This window comes from Phocoena sinus, chromosome 3 (genome assembly GCF_008692025.1).
Source record: "Phocoena sinus isolate mPhoSin1 chromosome 3, mPhoSin1.pri, whole genome shotgun sequence".
NCBI classification, from domain to species: domain Eukaryota; kingdom Metazoa; phylum Chordata; class Mammalia; order Artiodactyla; family Phocoenidae; genus Phocoena; species Phocoena sinus.
The window spans coordinates 47279001-47297966 of NC_045765.1; the positions used below are offsets into that span (position 1 = coordinate 47279001).

The following is an 18966-nucleotide window of genomic DNA, read 5'->3' on the forward strand; positions in this document are numbered from 1 at the left end:
TCTCCTTGAGAAAGGAGCAAGGCCATCTCCTGAAGACCAGATATTTGGGGAAATTCTGCTGTTCCCAGTGTTCTGTCATAAAGAGTTCTGTGAGTTAAACATCTTGCAGCCACGGAACTTTAAAAAAAGAGATCAGAGATTAGACTACACTGAAATCTTACTTAGACACAACTACACATTCCTTTTCTGTGTAGTACTTGCTACTCTTCTTTAAAATGAGGGATTCAGTTCCAAGGCAAGAAAAAAGTTTTTAATAAATTTTTATTTTTATATTCAAGATAAAGCATATACACAATATGGAAATAAATAACTAGAAATGCTTTGGAAACTTTTCCATTTCCCCCTCAAACTCAGTTTTTTTTTAAACCTATGAGTCTTTTTTTTTTTACTTGATTTTAAGAAATATGGCAACTACAATACCAAGAGGAAAAAGAACCACAATTTTGTACAGAAACAAACATACAGCCACCTCTGACCATAGGGTTTAGTTGGAGTTTTAATAGTAACACAAAAAGAGCACAAGAGACAAAAAGACGCTTCAACAGGTTTACTCAAACAGCTCTGCTCGAGAAGAAAAAGGCACAGATTTAAGGGCGTGACAGTGATGATTAAGAATATAGTAAACAGGGGCTCAGCCAGAAAGTGACACCTTATGAACTGCCTGGAAAAATGAACAAAATGAACTCTTTCCAATTCTCTGCCTTCATTAAAATGAATTTTTAAATTAAATTGTATAAACATATGATATAAAGTTGGTACTTAGGAAATATCTTTGTGTATTTCCTCTATGTACAAATCTTTGTATACAACTTCAATGTTCCTTATACATTTCCTATATACCAAAATGCACCGGAGCCTCCCAACTGCATGCCGCAAGCCTCTGTGAAGCTCTCTGGCAGCTGGATGGCCCAAGCAGCTTACTGCCAGAATAGCTGGAAAGAGGAGGGACCAGTTAAATGTAGTCATCTTCAACAGGCTCTCCATTGACGTCACAATAGTGGATAAAAATTGCCACTACTCGCTGAAACACGCCCTTCTTCATCTGACGCATCTCTGAAATTTCCTCTCCTATTGTTTCCATACAGATGTCTGCAGACAGCTGCCCTTTCCTTCGAGGAGCATAGATGGTGCCTTGGAAATTAGAAAGAAAAGGGGAAACAAGATTATCAGAATCATTTGGAAAGCCACTCTGATTTAGCTGGTCCATGAGATATGCCTGTATACTCTCATGCAGTGTAACTGATGTATGTATAGCTCATGGAATGGGTCCCCATCAGTTTGGTTATATACTATGTTTGATGCCAAAAAGAGCACACATGATTAAAGGCCCAAGGTGAAAAATGTACCAGAGAGGTAAGTCATACATATATACATGTAGTTTATGAAATCGATTTCCTCCTAAAACATATATTTTTTAACTTCCTACAAATGGATATTCAAGGGTGCTAACACTTAGAAGAACTATATTCCAGAGTCCCTTCAAGTTCCCCCATCAAGTATCCACACCTAAATCATAAGTTCCCACATGCTACCCAACAAGAAGCAGCTCATAAGTAGCAGAATAATTAGTATAACGGGAACAGTTCTGAAACAATATAGTTGACCAAATTCTTCAATAAGGAGTAACAAGATTATAAACATTTAGGTAATAAAAAAATCTAGGTAGGACAATCTGTCTGAAGGAATCCTTTCCACCAACCTTCATATATCCCTAGTAAGTCAACTGGTTACCTGTTGTATACATTTAGAGCTGTTTTTTTTTTAGCAAGGGGTGAACCAAACAATAACAAAAAGCAAAAACATTTATATGGGAAGTGATAAAAAGCTGCGCCGCTCGTAACACAGACAAAATACTAAGTATCTAACACCGTAGGATAACCTCAAACTAGAGAATAAAAATCAAGTCAGGACATAATTACTTTCTTCATCATCCTCAAAATCATATCTGGCAAAGCTGTTGGGTTCTGCTGCCCGTAGTGATCTCAACCAAGGGAAGTCAGAAATCATGGAATACGGCGCTCCATCCACAACACCTAAAAGACAGATCAACAGTGCTACTGGGGTGGAAGTAATGATAGGGCCGAACGCTGTTAGTATTTTGAAAGCAGCATCAGATATAAATTCCAATTCTAGCTCTGCTACTATTGAGTCATATGATTTTGGTCATCCTTTGCTTCCATTAAGCCTCAGTTTCCCTTTCTATATATGTGTACATATATATACACACAAAATAAAGAGGCTGACACAGGTTTCCTCAAGTCACTGCAGCTTTCAAACTGTATAGCAAGTTTCAATTTTCTTTCACTTTTTGTGTTTCAGTACTGCTGATTATTTTAGGGATGCTAAAGACTCATACAGAGAGAGCACTATTTATCTGGTCCCTGCTACCTGCAGATATTCAATATTCCCATTATTTTGACAAATTGTTAGGCTCCTACTCCAATCTTCCCTAAGACATGTCTCTCCATCTAATTAGTTAACAGTTATTTAGCTTTCCAACCATTTACAAATAAAATGCTCACCTTCTAAAGTATAGATTTCTCTACCCCATGGGTATTTGGGATACTTCTTTAAGTCATCTTCACTTCGTGTGGCTTCAGGGAAGAATTCATACTTAATGAGCTCTCTGGAGGCAACAAGAAAAATTAAATAAAAATTATAAAACTGAAAATAATGTTGGGATGTAGGTTAGAAAGGAACTATCAAAATGTGTTATGCCTAGATTCTGATGAAGGTCTCAAACAAAATATCAAAATAACAAATGCATAAAAAGTCAAATTTTCTGATGATGTAAAACATCACAGTTTTAGGATCTTTAATATCTCTTTTCCATGCTGTAAGGCTAAAGGAATGAAACTAAATATACATGTACGGTCTGTTCTTGTGATTCTTCTCTAAGTTTGAAAATAAAAAGTTACAAATATTTATGTACGCATTTTAGTTTTAAGTCCTCATTTCCCTTTTTTTTCACATTACATTTCCTGTTTCAGTGCCTGAGAAGCCCAGATGAAATCATTTAAAATAAAAAATAATTAGGATTTGTTGTTTGTGGGCATCCTTGCTCTGGGAACTGACTTAGAAGGTCGTCAGTGGCTGCAGATAACTTACTGGTTAATGTTTGCTATCGTGTCCATCCAGCTGCGAATGCGCACCTTGTTCCGGACATTGGGAGGGTTACTGAATTCATGGATAATACAGATGTGATAGGGGTAGGGACCACTAAATAGCTTCTGCTCCAACGTTAGTGTATCCACCTGTGGAAAACACGAGAGAGAGGATTTTGGACCAAGGAAGAGAATGCCTTAGAAATCTATCTCCTAGGGCTTGAACAATCTTTCCTTGGGACCTCAGTTTTTGAATCTCTGGCTGATTTGAAAATCAAAGAGTCACAATCCACCCTGAACACAGCTTGCCATGCTAGGGATGAGGCTTAGCAAATTCAACTGTTTAGTAAGCTCAGCAGTTTACATCTCACTGTTATATAAATGTGAATTAAACCAGAGAATCCGGATTCAGGTAACTGATCCCAGCAATCCACTTCCGAATATATCCTTTACAGGTTTAAATTTTGACTGCACTATAGAACTGTGAATGTGTATTACCATATACCCCATTCTAACTGGACTAGTGTCCATTCCTAAAGACAGAACACACTTCCTTGCCCCCTTGTAAGCTTTGTTCACATTGCTTTCTTCTCATGGAATGCCCTCATCCCTATTTTACTTATGAAATCCCACTTTGTCATCCTAATGACATATATGTCTACCCCCTTCGTGGAAAGGCAAACTTCTCAAGAAGGATGATGTCCTGTGTTATTTTTCAGCCCCAGCAAATTATAAACACTAAACAAGCAATTTGTTTGTTGAAATGATTCTTTTGAGGCCAGGTTCAAACATTGACTGCAAAGGTTCATATTTCCTTTAAACCTTCTTTTAACATCAAGCACAGAGTCTTACACACAATGTTACTCTTTTTTCCCCTAGTTTTATTGAGAAATAATTGACAACACATCACTGTATACCTTTAAGGTATACAGTGTGATGTTGTTGGGGTTTTTTTAACATCTTTATTGGAGTATAATTGCTTTACAATGGTGTGTTAGTTTCTGCTTTGTAACAAAGTAAATCAGCTATACATATACATATATCCCCATATCTCCTCCCTCTTGCGTCTCCCTCCCACCCACCCTATCCCACCCTTCTAGGTGGTCACAAAGCACTGAGCTGATCTCCCTGTGCTATGCGGCTGCTTCCCACTAGCTATCTGTTTTACATTTGGTAGTGTATGTATGTCCATGCCACTCTCTCACTTTGTCCCAGCTTACCCTTCCCCCTCCCCGTGTCCTCAAGTCCATTCTCTGTGTCTGTGTCTTTATTCCTGACCTGCCCCTAGGTTTTTCAGAACTTTTTTTTTTTAGATTCCATATATATGTGTTAGCATACAGTATTTGTTTTTCTCTTTTTGACTGACTTCACTCTGTATGACAGACTCTAGGTCCATCCACCTCACTACAAATAACTCAATTTTGTTTCTTTTTATGGCTGAGTAATATTCCATTGTATATACGTGCCATATCTTAAGCATGATGGTTTGATTTACATATATTGTGAAATGTTTACCACAATAGGTTCAGCTAACACCCATCATCTCATAGGTACTATAAAAAGTTTACTATTATAATAATGATGATAATAGTAACAGCAACTATCATATGATTGCTTAGTACATTCCAGCAACTATTCTAGCACTTAACATGTATTAATTTAACCATCACAGTAACAGCAGGTTTTTATTCTTCTAATTTTAGAGATGAAAAAACTAAGACATAGAAGTTAAGTAATCTGCTACAGGTCAGTGAACCAGAACTGGAACCAGGAAGTCTGAAACCAGAGTCTGTGCTCTTTACCACAGGCAACTTTTAATAAGTATAAAACTTGCTGCATAACAACTCCCCTCATCATATAACTTGCTAAAAGCCCACAAAAATCTATCAGAGAAGCACTGATGAAGAAGATTGGCAAGGTAGTCTAGGCTGGTTAAAAAAACTCTGTAGAATCTAAAGAATCATTACTGTGGGTTCAGCAAATGAATAAAAGCCAATTTCAAAAAGGCTGAACACTAAAAAATATCACTGCAATATGTGATCACCAAAAAGAAGCAGAGCTCATTACCTGCTGCATGGGGCGTAGGTATATGATACGGTTTCTCTCAGGAGGCATCCTTAGTATCTGGTCTAGTACCTGATCCATATTCAGTTTCTTGCACTGTGCATAGTCAAATCGGTTTACAATTGGTGCATTTTCTACTTTTAAATGTTTCAGTACCCTGCACCTGGTAGCTACAAAATGAAAACAATGGTAAGCTCTACAAATAATTTATACAAAATAATAGAGCAACGTATAACCTATTTGGAATCCTCTTTGGAGGAGTGGCATACCTTTTATTAGCATAAAATATTGCAGATGTAAACATCTTTAACATAGGTCAAGTACTAGTGCAAAGGACAACTGACAGTCATCAAAATGACTTGAAAATATGATTCTGTCCTGTTCAAAAGAAGGCAGTCACCCTCATGCTAGAAGGGAGATACCTTTTCCTCTCTAAGATGTTACTGGCAAGAAATTCAAGTTCCAGAGAATGAGTTGCCTAAATATAGGGATTGTTTAGGAAATACATATGGAAGAGAATGAATGACGGCAACTACTGAATTATACAATTTTATGGGTAATGGTTCCTGGGATAATTCACATACGTTATCTTACATTCACCCATAGGAAATGAGCAGTGTTGATTTAAATTCCTACCTCAAGTATAAAACCAGAACCTTAAAAAAAAAAAAAAAAGACCCAGAAATATTTGGATACTTCAGTCTAAAGATGTACAGTCCAATGTGGTAGCCACTAGCCACCTGTAGCTATTTAAATTTAAATTAACTGAAGTGTAATAAAACTATTTCCTCACACACTAGTCACAGTTCAAATGTTCAACAGTCACAAACAGCCAGTGGTTACCATATCGAACAGTACAGATACGGAACATTTCCATCACTGCAAAAAGTTCTGTTGAAAGTGCTGGTCTGAAACATGATTAAATATTCTTCTCGTTTAACATACAAAATATTGAGGTTATAGAGAAAAGTAATTGTGATATAACAGACACATTTAACTACAACAGTATACCCACTTCAGAAAATTATCCCCTTCCTTTTTTTTAATCTCACATTTCAATCTGATCCAGTTTTTACCATAGATTTCAACCTGGTCCAACTCAAGAGACAGAATCAGATCAAAGATATTCTAGCCATAAGGCCAACATGCCTGACCTTTTAAACATTTCATAAAAGACATGTTCTGTAACATTCTTGATCCAAATGTCATCATCTTACTGAGCAATCTAGCCCTGTAATTTTGATGTTTGAACACTGACCAAGTCTTACGCCTTTCAGACTCATTTTCTCCTGTGACACGGCAGGAGGAAGAGGAAGCAGCAGGAGGAAGAGGAAGCAGTGTTGGGGACGGGAAAAGAGGGAAGAGAGGACTAGATGGCGATAAGGGTTCAGTGGTTCCCTGCTGTAAAACCAGACTTGGCTAAGGTCAGTTCTAATCTCATTTAGTCATCTCATCCACCGTTAACAGACAACCCATCCATCAGTGGGTGTCCAGGGACTGAGCTTCTTATCTAAGATCTTCTCTCCCACAATAAGCTGAGCTAAAAAGTTTGGTTTAAGGAGAAAAGATTGGGCCTGAGGCCATGTGATCCACCACTAATGTTAAAGAAGATATAGAGAGAATCAGCAAAGCCAAGTGCAGAGGTAAAAACCAGTCAGATTCTCAGAGAGCTCAGAATAGAGACAGGAATGAGAAGTTAACCAGCAGAGTCCGAAGGTAGAGTCTCAGACCTCAAAGAGTAGAGTGCTGACACACTGAAAGCTCTTATGCTAGTCTGGGCTCTGCTGTTGGCTATGATCTCTGAGCTTTTGAAAGACCCCCGTTCCGTTTTAGGGGGACACTTCAACATGAGATAAAGTACCACCTTTTAAGGGTAAACACGGGGTTTGGGGTCCCCATGTCTGGAGTCTTCTAGAATTCAAGAGAGAGGTAGTGCTTAAATTTGTTTTATCTCTCCTTTTTGGGATTTTCCTAGTTTATGACAAAATGTTTGGTAAGGATTTCCTTCTTTTGTTTACTATCAGTATTGGAGAAGTGCAAAAAATAGAAAGCCCCTAAATATTTTTTTGCCATACTAATACTAATGAACATTTACTAGGCTTTTACTAGAGGTCAGACCCTCTACTGTGTTTATGTGTAGGTACATACATCCACATATACACACATGTGTGCATGTATCAACCACTCCATTTAACCTTCACAAATGCTTTATAAGGTAAGTAAAATTATGTATACTTCACACACTGAAAAAAATGAATGCAGAATATATATAAACTGCACAAGGCAAGGAACAAGTCAGTTCTTCATAATTTTATATGGATAGGTATCAAAAATATAAATTTGAGTAAAATGGAAAAATAAACAGATCATGTATGAGACATATTATGTATCTAAAAAGTTAAAAACTCACACAAAATAATACCCTATTATTTGTTCAGAGACAGATATGTCTATAAAGACATGAAAGATAGACTGAAAGGACATAACATTAAATACCTGACTACAGGTGATGGGAGCCGATGCGATTGGCAATGAGGGAGAAATGGGACTGAAAAGAAAAGTGGGGCTTGGACTAAGGATAATGTGCCATGAATTGAGGTTATGATTGATGATATCAATCAAATCCAGTGCCGTTAAGCACTTACAGCTCAGTCACTATTCCCCCCTCCTCCCAAAACATACATAAAACATGTCCAACATCACACAGCTAGAAAATAGCAAAGACAGGATTCAAGGTGAGGCCTACTTGACTCCAAAGCCCATATATGCTGTTAACTTAACCTCTGTCAGATCAGGTTGTAATTATCATTTGGAGGAAACTGGAGGAGAGGCTATATATTAAAAGATGAACCAAGGCTCTGCACATGGTCCCTTGAAATATGATGGAATAATTAGTTGAGAACTACAGAATGAGGACAGAAAAATCTAATAATGATTCTTTTGAAAAAGTAATATAGTAATGTTACTGTAGTATTTATGAGACTTTAATGCTTTAAACTCAATCATGATGCTCTTGTATGACATGGGCCTAAATACATACCATGGATAAACATCATCTTGGGACAGTCTTTCAGCACTAGATCTGTGATTCCACAGTTGGTCATAGTGACTCCAACAAGATTTTTGGATTTTAATACAAGGACCTACAAGAAGAAAAATTTAAAAGATGTATCTTCCTGTACTTTCTTTCTTTTTTTTTTTAAAGCTTAAGTGTTTTCACTGGCACAAGTGAGAAGCAACTACTACCAGTCTCTTCTCTTTAGGGCAAAGAAACTTATGTAAAGATGGGAACTTTAGTTCCTTTACATTATTCAGGAACTTGGCTGGACCAAAAGGTAAGCAAGGATTTTCTCCTTCACCTGCACATGGTCATCCTCAATCACAGGATCACTGGTACTGGTGGACTTATCTGCTGTCCGCTTCCGCTTCATGGCATGACGTGGCTTTGTTTTGGCAACCTCTAAAAAAGGCGAGAGGAAAATCCAAATTTTAGCCTTGCTGTCTTTCCTTCAAAGAGAGCACATTCAACTGCGTATGTATAAACTCCACCAAGGAAACTCTCAATTCTACTACTTGGTTCCCAAAGGAATACAGTCAGACTGCCATTTCCAATTGCCTCTTCCAAAATATGATCACCTTCCGCTGTCTCAAACATATCAACATCAAACATAACACTGCGCTCTTCACACCTGGCCCATTCCAACAGTCTAATCAACATTCTCGTCCCTAGGCACTCAAGCCATCCTAAATACTACTGGTAGATTAAACTCACCACTTTCCTGCTAAACAACTTTAAAGCATTGACTACTACTGCTTAGTGAATACATTTCAATGCCTGACATTTGGAGCTATGCTTTAGCTCCAAATGTTCTCAATTTTATTCCATACCATATCCTAGTCATCTCCCATTGCCAATGCCTCTGAAGCCATTAATTGTTTTAGCTTTTTCTGCCCAGAATACCTTTCTTGACTTCACTTTTTGAAATACTACCCATCCCTGAAAGGTCCAGCTTAAATGCCACCTATTCTAATAAGTCACTTGTATCCCCAAACATCATATATGGTTCTGTAATTCCCTGTATATCTGTTTTATTTCTCCATTTAAACTAAAAGCTCCCTGAAGACAACATCATTGTCATTTCATCTTCGTATCAATGTCAGCCACTAACAATGAGCTAAAATGAACATTTATTGAATGAACTGGCACTCAACATTCACTGAATGAATGAATGCATCATGGATACGTCAATGTAATAACAATAACAGCAAATATTTACTGAGTGCTTACTGTGTATCAGGCACTTTTCTCAGGGTTTTACTTGTATTAACTAATTTAATCCTTTTAACAGCCCTCTGAGATAGATTATTCTCTTTATTTTACAAATAAGTAAACTGAGACATGGGAAGGGAGAACAGTTTGCCAATGTATTTATCAGTATGCTAGAAAACCTGCAATCATTTACCTGCCAAACTCTGCCTAGTATGGCCCTAATTTATTTACTAGTACTGTTCTAAAATGTCATAGTTTAATTATAAAAACAAATATTATGTTGATATTATTTAAATACAAATTCTAAATTCATCTCAAAAACTTAACAAGCACATACATATTCCAAGACAAGACACTAAAAGTCACTGTCTTCATTTTGAGAGTCACTCTGTAGCAGAGCATATATCGAATGAAAAAAGGTTGACCTTTACGAATTAAATCCCACCATACTGCACACTGCTACTACTACTAGATTACAGGGTTACCACTTGGTTAACTCTCTCACTTCAAACATGAAAGATTACAAAGAAAGATAGGGAAACGAGGTACAAATACTACAAATTCCCAAAGGCTTGGAGTTAGACAGGGACTCTAGAGATCTAGTTCAAGTGTTTGTTTGTTTTTTTCTTTTTTTCAATACACCAGAACCCTTTCCTCCACCATTCGAAATCTTTGTGAAATCTTATTATGCAAAACAATTGAAAGCAGCTAATTTGGTTGAAGCCTAAAAGGGAGCCCAAGAGTTTTATCCATCAAACTTTCTCCAAGGACCCTGAACCCAAGCAAAACACTGGGTTTCTGGAAGAGAAAACTACTGATCTAGGTGACCCACTGGAGGCCACCTTCCACAGTATTCCTGAAGGAGCTTCATGAACAATCTGTTTTCACTGACAAGGAATCTTCTAACAGCAGCCACCATTTCATACAACAGCCAAAATTCATACTCCTGTTACAACCAATAATAGGTCCTGATTCCCTCTCCCAGTACCACAACATGAAGACAGACAAAAACAGGTTTGTTTCCAACCCTTCATCCCAGTGTTCAAATAAGAATCTTCTGTTAGCATTCTCCTTCTATGCTCCAGTTTTCAGCCTCTCACCTTCATGGGTTGCTTCCTTCCCCTACTCCTTAACTGATCAGAATGTGGGGTTCAAAGCTAAATTTCCTGCTCTCCTGATACCCAAACTGGCGGTTTGTTTCCTATGATAAGTTTATAAGACTAAGTCACACTTTATATGTAGATAATCTTGAAAAACAAATGCTTCCCAATGTAAAAAGAAAACAGAGTTCATTGTGTTTGTTATTTCCTTATGACTCCCTCTGTTTATTAGGGACAGTAAATCTTTGTTTAGGGACAATCCTTAATGAATTCATACATCCACCAGCATCAACATACCTCATATGATGGCTCCTACCACTTATTAAGTTCACAATTATTCACTGAGCCCCATACCATGTAAGACATTGTGCTAGAAGCTGGGAATATAATGGTGAACAAGCAGACACTGTCCCTGACCTCATGGAGCTCATAGTCTACTGGAAAAATAGACATTAAAACAAGGAATTACAACACACGGTGTAGTTGACATTAGCAAAGATGCTACAGAAACACAGAAAAGCAGACCAATCCAGTCATGGGGTGTCAAGGAAAGAGGTCAGTATTCATGAGAACCATATCATATTCATCTTAAGTGCTATTCTTTGACAATCCAATTAGTTATTTTTGTGACATTTATTTTATAAAGTATTATACAATGAGGGTAAAAAGAACAACTTAGAGGCATTTATTCCCAAAACAGGAAATCACAAGACAAATAACTACTTCTAACACGGTTTTAACACTATGTAAGGCCGTATATCAAAAACCAAATTAAAAACTCAAATATTTTCTTTGAAGGGATTAAAAAAGAATCCATAACAATCAAGTTCGTTCCTTTATTAGTTTGGATTTACCTCCTTAAAACTTTTAAAGCACAATGGCCAACAGATATCAAAAACATGCTAGATTAAAAATAACAAGTTGAAAGCCACCCAAATAACTTGTTCTTCTTTCCAAAAGAGACCTGGATAATTTAAAAATCAGCAGTTTGACATTTCTCCAGAAAAACTGTTATTGAAAGTAAATGGACATTTGTATTGTGTTTAAAAATATTGGCAAGTAATTTACCTACCATATACACATTAGCTACATACATTAGAAGTCTTCTCAAATTGGGAAAAAAAATCATTAAGACAACAGATATAATTAACCTTAAAAAGTAAAAAGCACTACATAAATGAATTTTTTAAAAAAATTCTAGAAAATTATTTAACCTAAGAAAAGGTTCTGGTCATGAAACAAGTCAGAAGAAAATGACAAAGGGAACAGCAGAACATAAGGCAAAGAAGACATTAACACCCCTCCCCCCAATATGGTTAATGTGAAGGACCCACGTTAAAAACAAAAACAAAACAAAACCCACCAAAACAGTAACAACTATAAAACTTTACCAAGACACATAAGACAAAATAGTCCCTAAATAGGAAGACTCAGTGCTGTAAAAATGACACTTATCTTTTCAGTCAGTCAATGTAAAGGAATTGCAAACAAAACACAAGAAGATTTGCTTCTGAAACTTGACAAAATTATTATAAAATAAAACTATAAAAATAAATGATAAATGCACGTCTAACCAAGAAAATTTTGCGAAAGAGTAATGAAAGAAGACAGAACACTGGAACAGGACAGCATGCCCAGAGATAAACCACAGTATGGTCAAAGTACATGATAAAAGAGCATTTCAAAATGACATACGGATGGATGTCAATAAATAGTATTGAGACAACTTGGTGACAATTTGTAATAAAAAATAAAATTAGTTCCCACAGATTAAGATAAAGAACTAAACTAAGATAAGTAAATGAATAAAAGAATGAGAAGATGTGAACGATTATCTGAGCCAGGTGTAGGGAAGGCTTTCCACAGCATAAAAATAATGAAATCACAAAAGTAAACATGTAGATCTGACTTAACAAATATGAAAAACCACACAACAAAGGGTGTCATAATGAGGTGTTTCTGTTTAATGGATACAGACTTTAAGTGTGGGAAGATGAAAAAGTTGAGACAGATAGTGGTGATGGTCCCACAACAATGCGAATGTACCTAATGCCAATGAACTATATACTTCAAAACGGTTAAAATGGTAAATCCTATGTTACGTATAAAGAAAGAGATAAACCATTTAAAATTCAAGCTGGGAAAAGTATTTTCATCATGGCAGAACTGATGTTTGCAAAGCATAATAAAATCTGCAAATAAAACTCATATACTTTAATATGAGCCTAGGCTACTATGATAATTAGCACATAATTAATTAATATCTCCTATTTATCTTATGAAAGCTTGTTTCTGTTAGTTTAGCTCCACATGATTCAATCAGCTCTGTTTATTGCAAAAGCAGATAAAAAGGAACTCTATGTACTGGGTGCTGATTTTAAGATTTTTAAATTGAGTAAGGTTTAGAGACAATAAAATGTATTATTATTCATTGACAGGTATTCATGACTTAATAAAGGCAGGAGAGATTATTTAAAACTAAGATCAGAAATATAAACAGGATTATAATTAAGGAATGTGCTTATTACCCCCGCCGAACCCCATGCCTCGGCATACACCTAAATGTTATTAATGAAATTATATATATATGTGTGTCTTGAGGATATCTTCACCAAAATGATTCTCAGCTAAACTACTTACTTACCTGCTTTTCTCCTGGCAAGCCTAACTGGCAGCAAAACTAGCCTTTGGGAAAAATTACTCAACGCTACAGAGGCAGGTGGAGGGGGGGCACCCGCACGCCGGGCTCCCCCCTGGTCCAGCAACTTCCAGTCCTTACCTTTCAGCTAAGGTTTTTAAACTGCACTAGGAGTTAAGCCTCTGCAGTGTGGGACGGGAGCAGAGTTTACATACTGGGAGTGAGACGTGGGACTGGCACTGTATATAAGGTCAGTACACACACAGTCGCACTCTTCTCAGAAGCTTAACTCTCTGTGCCTCTCCTGGCTGGTATTTTACAAGCTGTTTTACATGCCACCCCCGCTCCCCACCCCCACCCCATCACTGAAAGTGAGCTCAAAATCTGTATGAGCGCAGAACCCCAATGTAGAAATCAATTTGCCCAACTGGCTTTATGTAAGAAAACTTATGGAAGGAGCAAATGCCCTTCTCAAGTCCTAACCTGCAGTAGCTAATCCTGGCAGCGTTGTCATACCTGACTCAGATACCAGCGGTACATGGGAGAGTCTGCTCCTGGCCCTTGTTAGGGGCCTCCGAGGGTAGTCTTCATTAGACTGCACGTCACAGCTCTCAGGCTGGGAGCTCCCCCTCCTGTCCTCACCTGTAGCCCCAGAGCCACTCCCATTAGTCCTCTCATCATGTGCTGGGCCTGAAGACCCCCCTGGTGGCAGAGTCCTAAAGGAAAAGGCGGATCTCGTACCATCCGGGCCATTCACAACACAGGCTCGGCTGGTTGAAGGACGTTCCTCATCAGAACACCTGCTAGTTCTCCTTTGGGATTCCTGGGGCCTGTGACAGCAGCATCTGGGGCAGACAGAACTCTCTGCATCTCCCTCCTCCATGGCCTCAGAGTCCTCTGACCCACCGGGGGAGCAGACACACTGCCTGGACACATCCACTTCTGTAGGGCTAGGCTCGGAAGAGCCGCTGCTGTTCACCGTCCTTACAAAGTCGGGGCTTTGAGAAGCAGTGCTGTGCGAGCTGGAGTTCCCCACTGTGCTGGCGGTGGTGCTGCTGCAGCTGGGATAAACATCCTTGTTTTTTTTCTTTTCAGGAATATCCCTAGCTGCTTTCATATCGGCTTTGATCTGCTCACTGGTGACCTGACAGCCTTTCTCACAGCTGCTTTCCTCGAGGGGAAACTGCTTCGACTGGCCCATCTGATGGGAGTTGTACCTCTTTCGAAGTGGAGTCTTGCCTTTTCCACTTACTGCTTACAGAAAAAGAAGAATGGCCCGAGGAAAAGAAAAGATTTCAGTACAAATTCTGGACAAAAGGCAAGAGTAAATCTGGAACAGGAAACAATGTAAACTAATTTTCCTAAAGTATAAATGGTGACCACATCACTCAGCTGCTCACAAGTTCTCTATGGCTCCCTAGTGCCTACCTGGTTAATACTCCTTAGCTCAGCCTTCAAGGCTTACTGTGACCTAACTGAAAACTAACTTTCCATTCTTGTCTTCCCTATAAACGTTCTACACCCCAGTCCAAACTTTTCTTTGAATATACCCCTGCCTTATTACCTTGGAGCCTTTACTCTCATCAATCCTTCTGCTTTGGACCTCTGTCCAATCTCTTTTGCACCCCAACCCAAAGCAAGTGCAGTATATGCCCTGTAATATTGTTATCTATGTTTCTGACCTGACTCTTCAGCCAGACTCCAGAGAGAGAGAGACAGAGAGACAGTGAGAGAGAGGGACACAGAGAGAGAGAGAGAAAGAGAGAGAGAGAGATCACGACTTATTCATCTCACCCCTCACAGCACCTAACACAGTACCTGGGGCACAGTAAGCCTCAATGAATATACAAAGGAATACTTAAATAATGTTTTGTCTGGCTGACAGAAGATCTGGTTTCTAAATTCAGAAACTAAACTTTCTAGGAAACATCAGGTTAGTCAGCTGGTCACACTACTTTTCCTAAATTTCAGTGTCCGTTAAAGCTCTTTCAATCACAGTGTAAAGATATCTGAATTTCTTAAAAGGAATAAAATGAGAATTGAGTAATCAGTCAGTGGTTAGTAAGTTATTCCAAGTCTAAAGAACTGAGCTTACCATACACTGAAGTGTGTATATATTTCAGGTTCAGTGTTACGTGTATACAAATGTATACTAAACATTCAGATACATTAATGAGTAGGGTAACCAAGGAAAAATAAGTAGACAATTTTAAAAAACCTCATCCTTTGCAGAAAGTGGTAAGCGTACGGTTCTGGGAAACAGAAGGGAAGACAAGGAAAGAAGTATAAACCTAAAAGTTAAGAGAATTACAGTTTCTTGGTGAGGCAAATGGCAGAAGGTTGTTGACTGGATTTAAAGGGAGACAAGGGATTGTAAGAACATACTTTAGGACTTCCTCAAGCACCAAACTAGCCACCAACATTCGCTAAACACAACTGGACAGATTACCAACTGGGGAATGGTTGTTTTTCACTGCTCTGGATGACTCAGTTGTCATCTTTTATGTGATGCAGAGGCCCCTTGCTAATCCCTGATACTCTGATGCCACAACTTCCTAAAGCCTCCACTGTGGGACTGACAATCCTCACGTCTTCTCTTCCCTGAGCCCCAATTCCACAAGATTCTTATTGTGCTGCACCTGCCCTTGATAGCACCACCCAGATTTTCCTCTCTTGCTCGGGCTGCTGCCTTTCTTGCCTCCTGTCACATTTTGTAAGGATATGTTAACTGCACCACAAGCTGTGGCAGGGACACCATTATATAAAGGCCAGTGTGTCTGTTCTCATGGTGACTCTCACTAACAGGTCAGAGTAAGACACAGTCTCTCACCTGATAATTCCCTGGACTGTACAGACTCTCCGGTTTTTTCTTCACGCTCAGAGAAACGCCGGGCACCATTCTTAGGAATCCAGACTTCTTGGAGTTCTAGACTGTCTTCCTCATCGTCACTCTCTGAGTCATGGACAGTAATTGGGGTTGGTTTTACTACACGCTGAAGACCGCTGGGTCCTAAAAGAAAGAGCACAGGCGTAACAGTCACTTTTTGCCCAACAAAGGGTCTCACTCAAAGTACTGTTTCCAGGGATCTGGGCTCACAGAGATGCTTTGGCTCTATGCAGCCTCCCTGATCACTCATTTTAATGAGCATATACTTGGATAATACACTGTGAAAACACTTTAATTCTAAAGTAAACATTAAGTATGATTAATATACCACCCAACATTATGTATCTCTAAAGGAAAATTAAAGTAGAAGAGCATATGGCATCTCTCTTCAGGATTTTCACTGTTTGAAACAGTCACATACTCATCCTAAAAATAATCAAAATAAGTCATAATAAAAAATAAAAATAAAAAAATAGTCATAATAATCATTTAAAAAATAGGCTAGATATTTTCCTAATTTTGCAAATGTATGAATGAAAGCAAAGCAAATGAAGATGAGCCTCTGACACCTATGGGACTGGTGAGAACTCTGCATTCTTTAATTAAGTATAGGTCTAATGCATTGGATGTCACAGACATGTTCTTGAAAGGCTAGATGCATGTTACAGTTTGCTTATTTGATTATACTTATGTCAAAAATGTTTTATCTTCTTGGCATTACACATTGTAAACCTTCAGCTCTTACAACCCACTTTTGACTGATATCTGCTCCATCAATAAAATGTAAGCTCCAAGGAACCTTCCCTGTCTTTTCCCTGTCACACTGTACAATGCCTAGCACAGAGCAGGCACTCAATAAATATTTGTTGAATAAGTGACTGCATCTGTAAGACACTTAAAACAAGAGTAGTTAAAGAATATGTTCAATTCAAAGACAAGGTAGCATCTGAACAGACCAGGAGTGAGAAAACTTGCGTTCTCATCTCAATTCTGTCCTTTGATCAGTAGCTGAGTGGTCCTGAGTAAATCATTCAAACTTTTGAAAGAATATTAGTTTCCCCATCTGTAAAGATGAAAGGTTATATTAGGTAATCTTTATGTACTCTATGACTCCTAGCCTGCCGTAAGTGACCCAGGGGCAAACGGAGACTAGATCTTGGTCTGTTTATTAAATCAACCTCTCCACTGCTCCTTCTCCCCACCAAAATGAAGGGAGAGGACAAGCAGAATATTTAATCAGGGTGTTTATTTTCCTAGCTATAATTTGAGTGCTTGCTTTCTCCACACATACACACACGCACACGCACAAATATGCACATGTGTACACCAATATAGAAAGAGGAGTTGCTGCCACAGTTACAAAAAATCAAAACCAAACTTTAATAAGACATGTATACACATGCGCAGCAAGAACATCAAAATGTAATACAGGCCTCGTCAAAAATAAGCAGCATGTAACATCATTAGCTGAAATGCTGAAAAAATCATCGTTCTCAGTGTTTTACTTTCTTCATTAGAGTCGGGCCTAGTTTTCAGAACCATGAACATGGGAAGTCACACACTCACCTGCTTGTTCCTCGTCGACGTCCACAGGAATAACTGCCTGACTGGGAGCTGGAGCCTCATGCTCACTCTCAGCCGTCACCTCTCCATCTTCTGGAACCACGTCTTCCATCTCGTTCAGTGCTTAAACAAAAATAATCACAGTCAAAATAAAACCAGGAGATGCCTACAACAACCACAGTGGCAGGCAAAACTGTGGCACCCTCGAGAAATGAACAGCCTCATGATCATTAGGCCCATTCAGAAAGAACATCATGTAACTGTGCTTCATTATATTGACATCAGTAAGGAGTGTCCAATTCTATAGGAGGGGAGATCACAGATGGGAAAGGATCACGTGGTAGAGAAAGTCCATCATTTTAAGATGAAAGCAGGGAGAAAGGCACCGCTGAAAGAAGAAAGCACCTGTTCATTCCTGAAGATGTTACCAGGGATGGCTTATGAGGCAACTGTTTGTCTCCCTCTAAGCTATTTGCCTAATGGCAGTGAGAGCCAGCTACTGGAAGACCTTACGATCATCTCGTAAGCAATTAGTCGTATAGTATCTGCCAGTTGAATCAGGATGCATTCATTGAGCAGGCAAGCTCAAATTGTGTATTTCTTTTCCTGCTCTCTAGAGATTGCATCATTTTTGGCTAATGTGTGGCAAGGATTATTAAACACAGTAAGTATATATTTAACATTTTAATATCACTCAAATGTTTTATTTGCATCTAAGTCTTCACTAGAGTTATTAGTGCCTATCAGTGAATGGGAGCGTTTATATTTTTTCCAGATGATAAGCACAGTGAACAATATCAGACTGATAAGCTTCAATCACTTTACTACATCTTAAGATACAACGGTCACTTTTCTACGAGGATCCTAAATAAAATAATTCCTGGCTTTGCCAGCTTTGTACAAGATTAAATCCAAATCCCTCAAGTCAGTATTCAACCCAGTACCCTCTTACTACGTACACCTAAGCTTGGGTTCCTGGTCCCAGTTTCAGTCAGGACAATACCAACACTGTCCTTTACACTTATAGCTCGGCCAGGACCCAGAGGGCGGCAGACTGTTTACCCTGTGCACCACTCAACGCCTTCGGGTGCTCAACACTACTGCTGTGAAATCAACCAACCATCTGAATGAAATGAATAAACCAACACAGAAGAAAACAAGATCCTGTTCCAGAAAGAACTAAAGAATCCACAGAATTTGTAAGTAGACAGGACAAATTCATACAGTCAACAAAGAAACAAGATAAAAATATGAGTAAGCCAGAAAGATACCACTCAGATAAATGCCACTGGAATATACAGCAGAGAAGTCTGAGATTTCAGGGGGACAGTGGGGTTTGC

At 38.5% G+C, this 18966-nt stretch overlaps 1 protein-coding gene across 6 annotated transcripts in view; it reads right to left on the minus strand.

Moving 5' to 3' along the window:
* Positions 1–243: 243 nt before the first annotated feature.
* FBXO38 (F-box protein 38) overlaps positions 244–18966 on the minus strand; it is a 53607-nt gene continuing 34884 nt past the window's right edge. For 2 of the 6 annotated variants that reach the window (XM_032626101.1, XM_032626102.1), the window contains exons 13-22: positions 17630–17749; positions 16007–16186; positions 13660–14427; positions 8528–8628; positions 8209–8311; positions 5172–5338; positions 3109–3254; positions 2523–2626; positions 1920–2033; positions 244–1131 (exon numbers count right to left, since the gene is read on the minus strand). In XM_032626101.1, coding sequence (XP_032481992.1) covers positions 953–1131; positions 1920–2033; positions 2523–2626; positions 3109–3254; positions 5172–5338; positions 8209–8311; positions 8528–8628; positions 13660–14427; positions 16007–16186; positions 17630–17749 — 1982 coding nt within the window. In that variant the 3' untranslated portion in view covers positions 244–952. Of the gene's footprint in view, positions 1132–1919; positions 2034–2522; positions 2627–3108; positions 3255–5171; positions 5339–8208; positions 8312–8527; positions 8629–13659; positions 14431–16006; positions 16187–17629; positions 17750–18966 lie in introns of all 6 variants that reach the window. The other 4 variants (XM_032626106.1, XM_032626105.1, XM_032626104.1 and 1 more) reach the window with 4 other exon arrangements.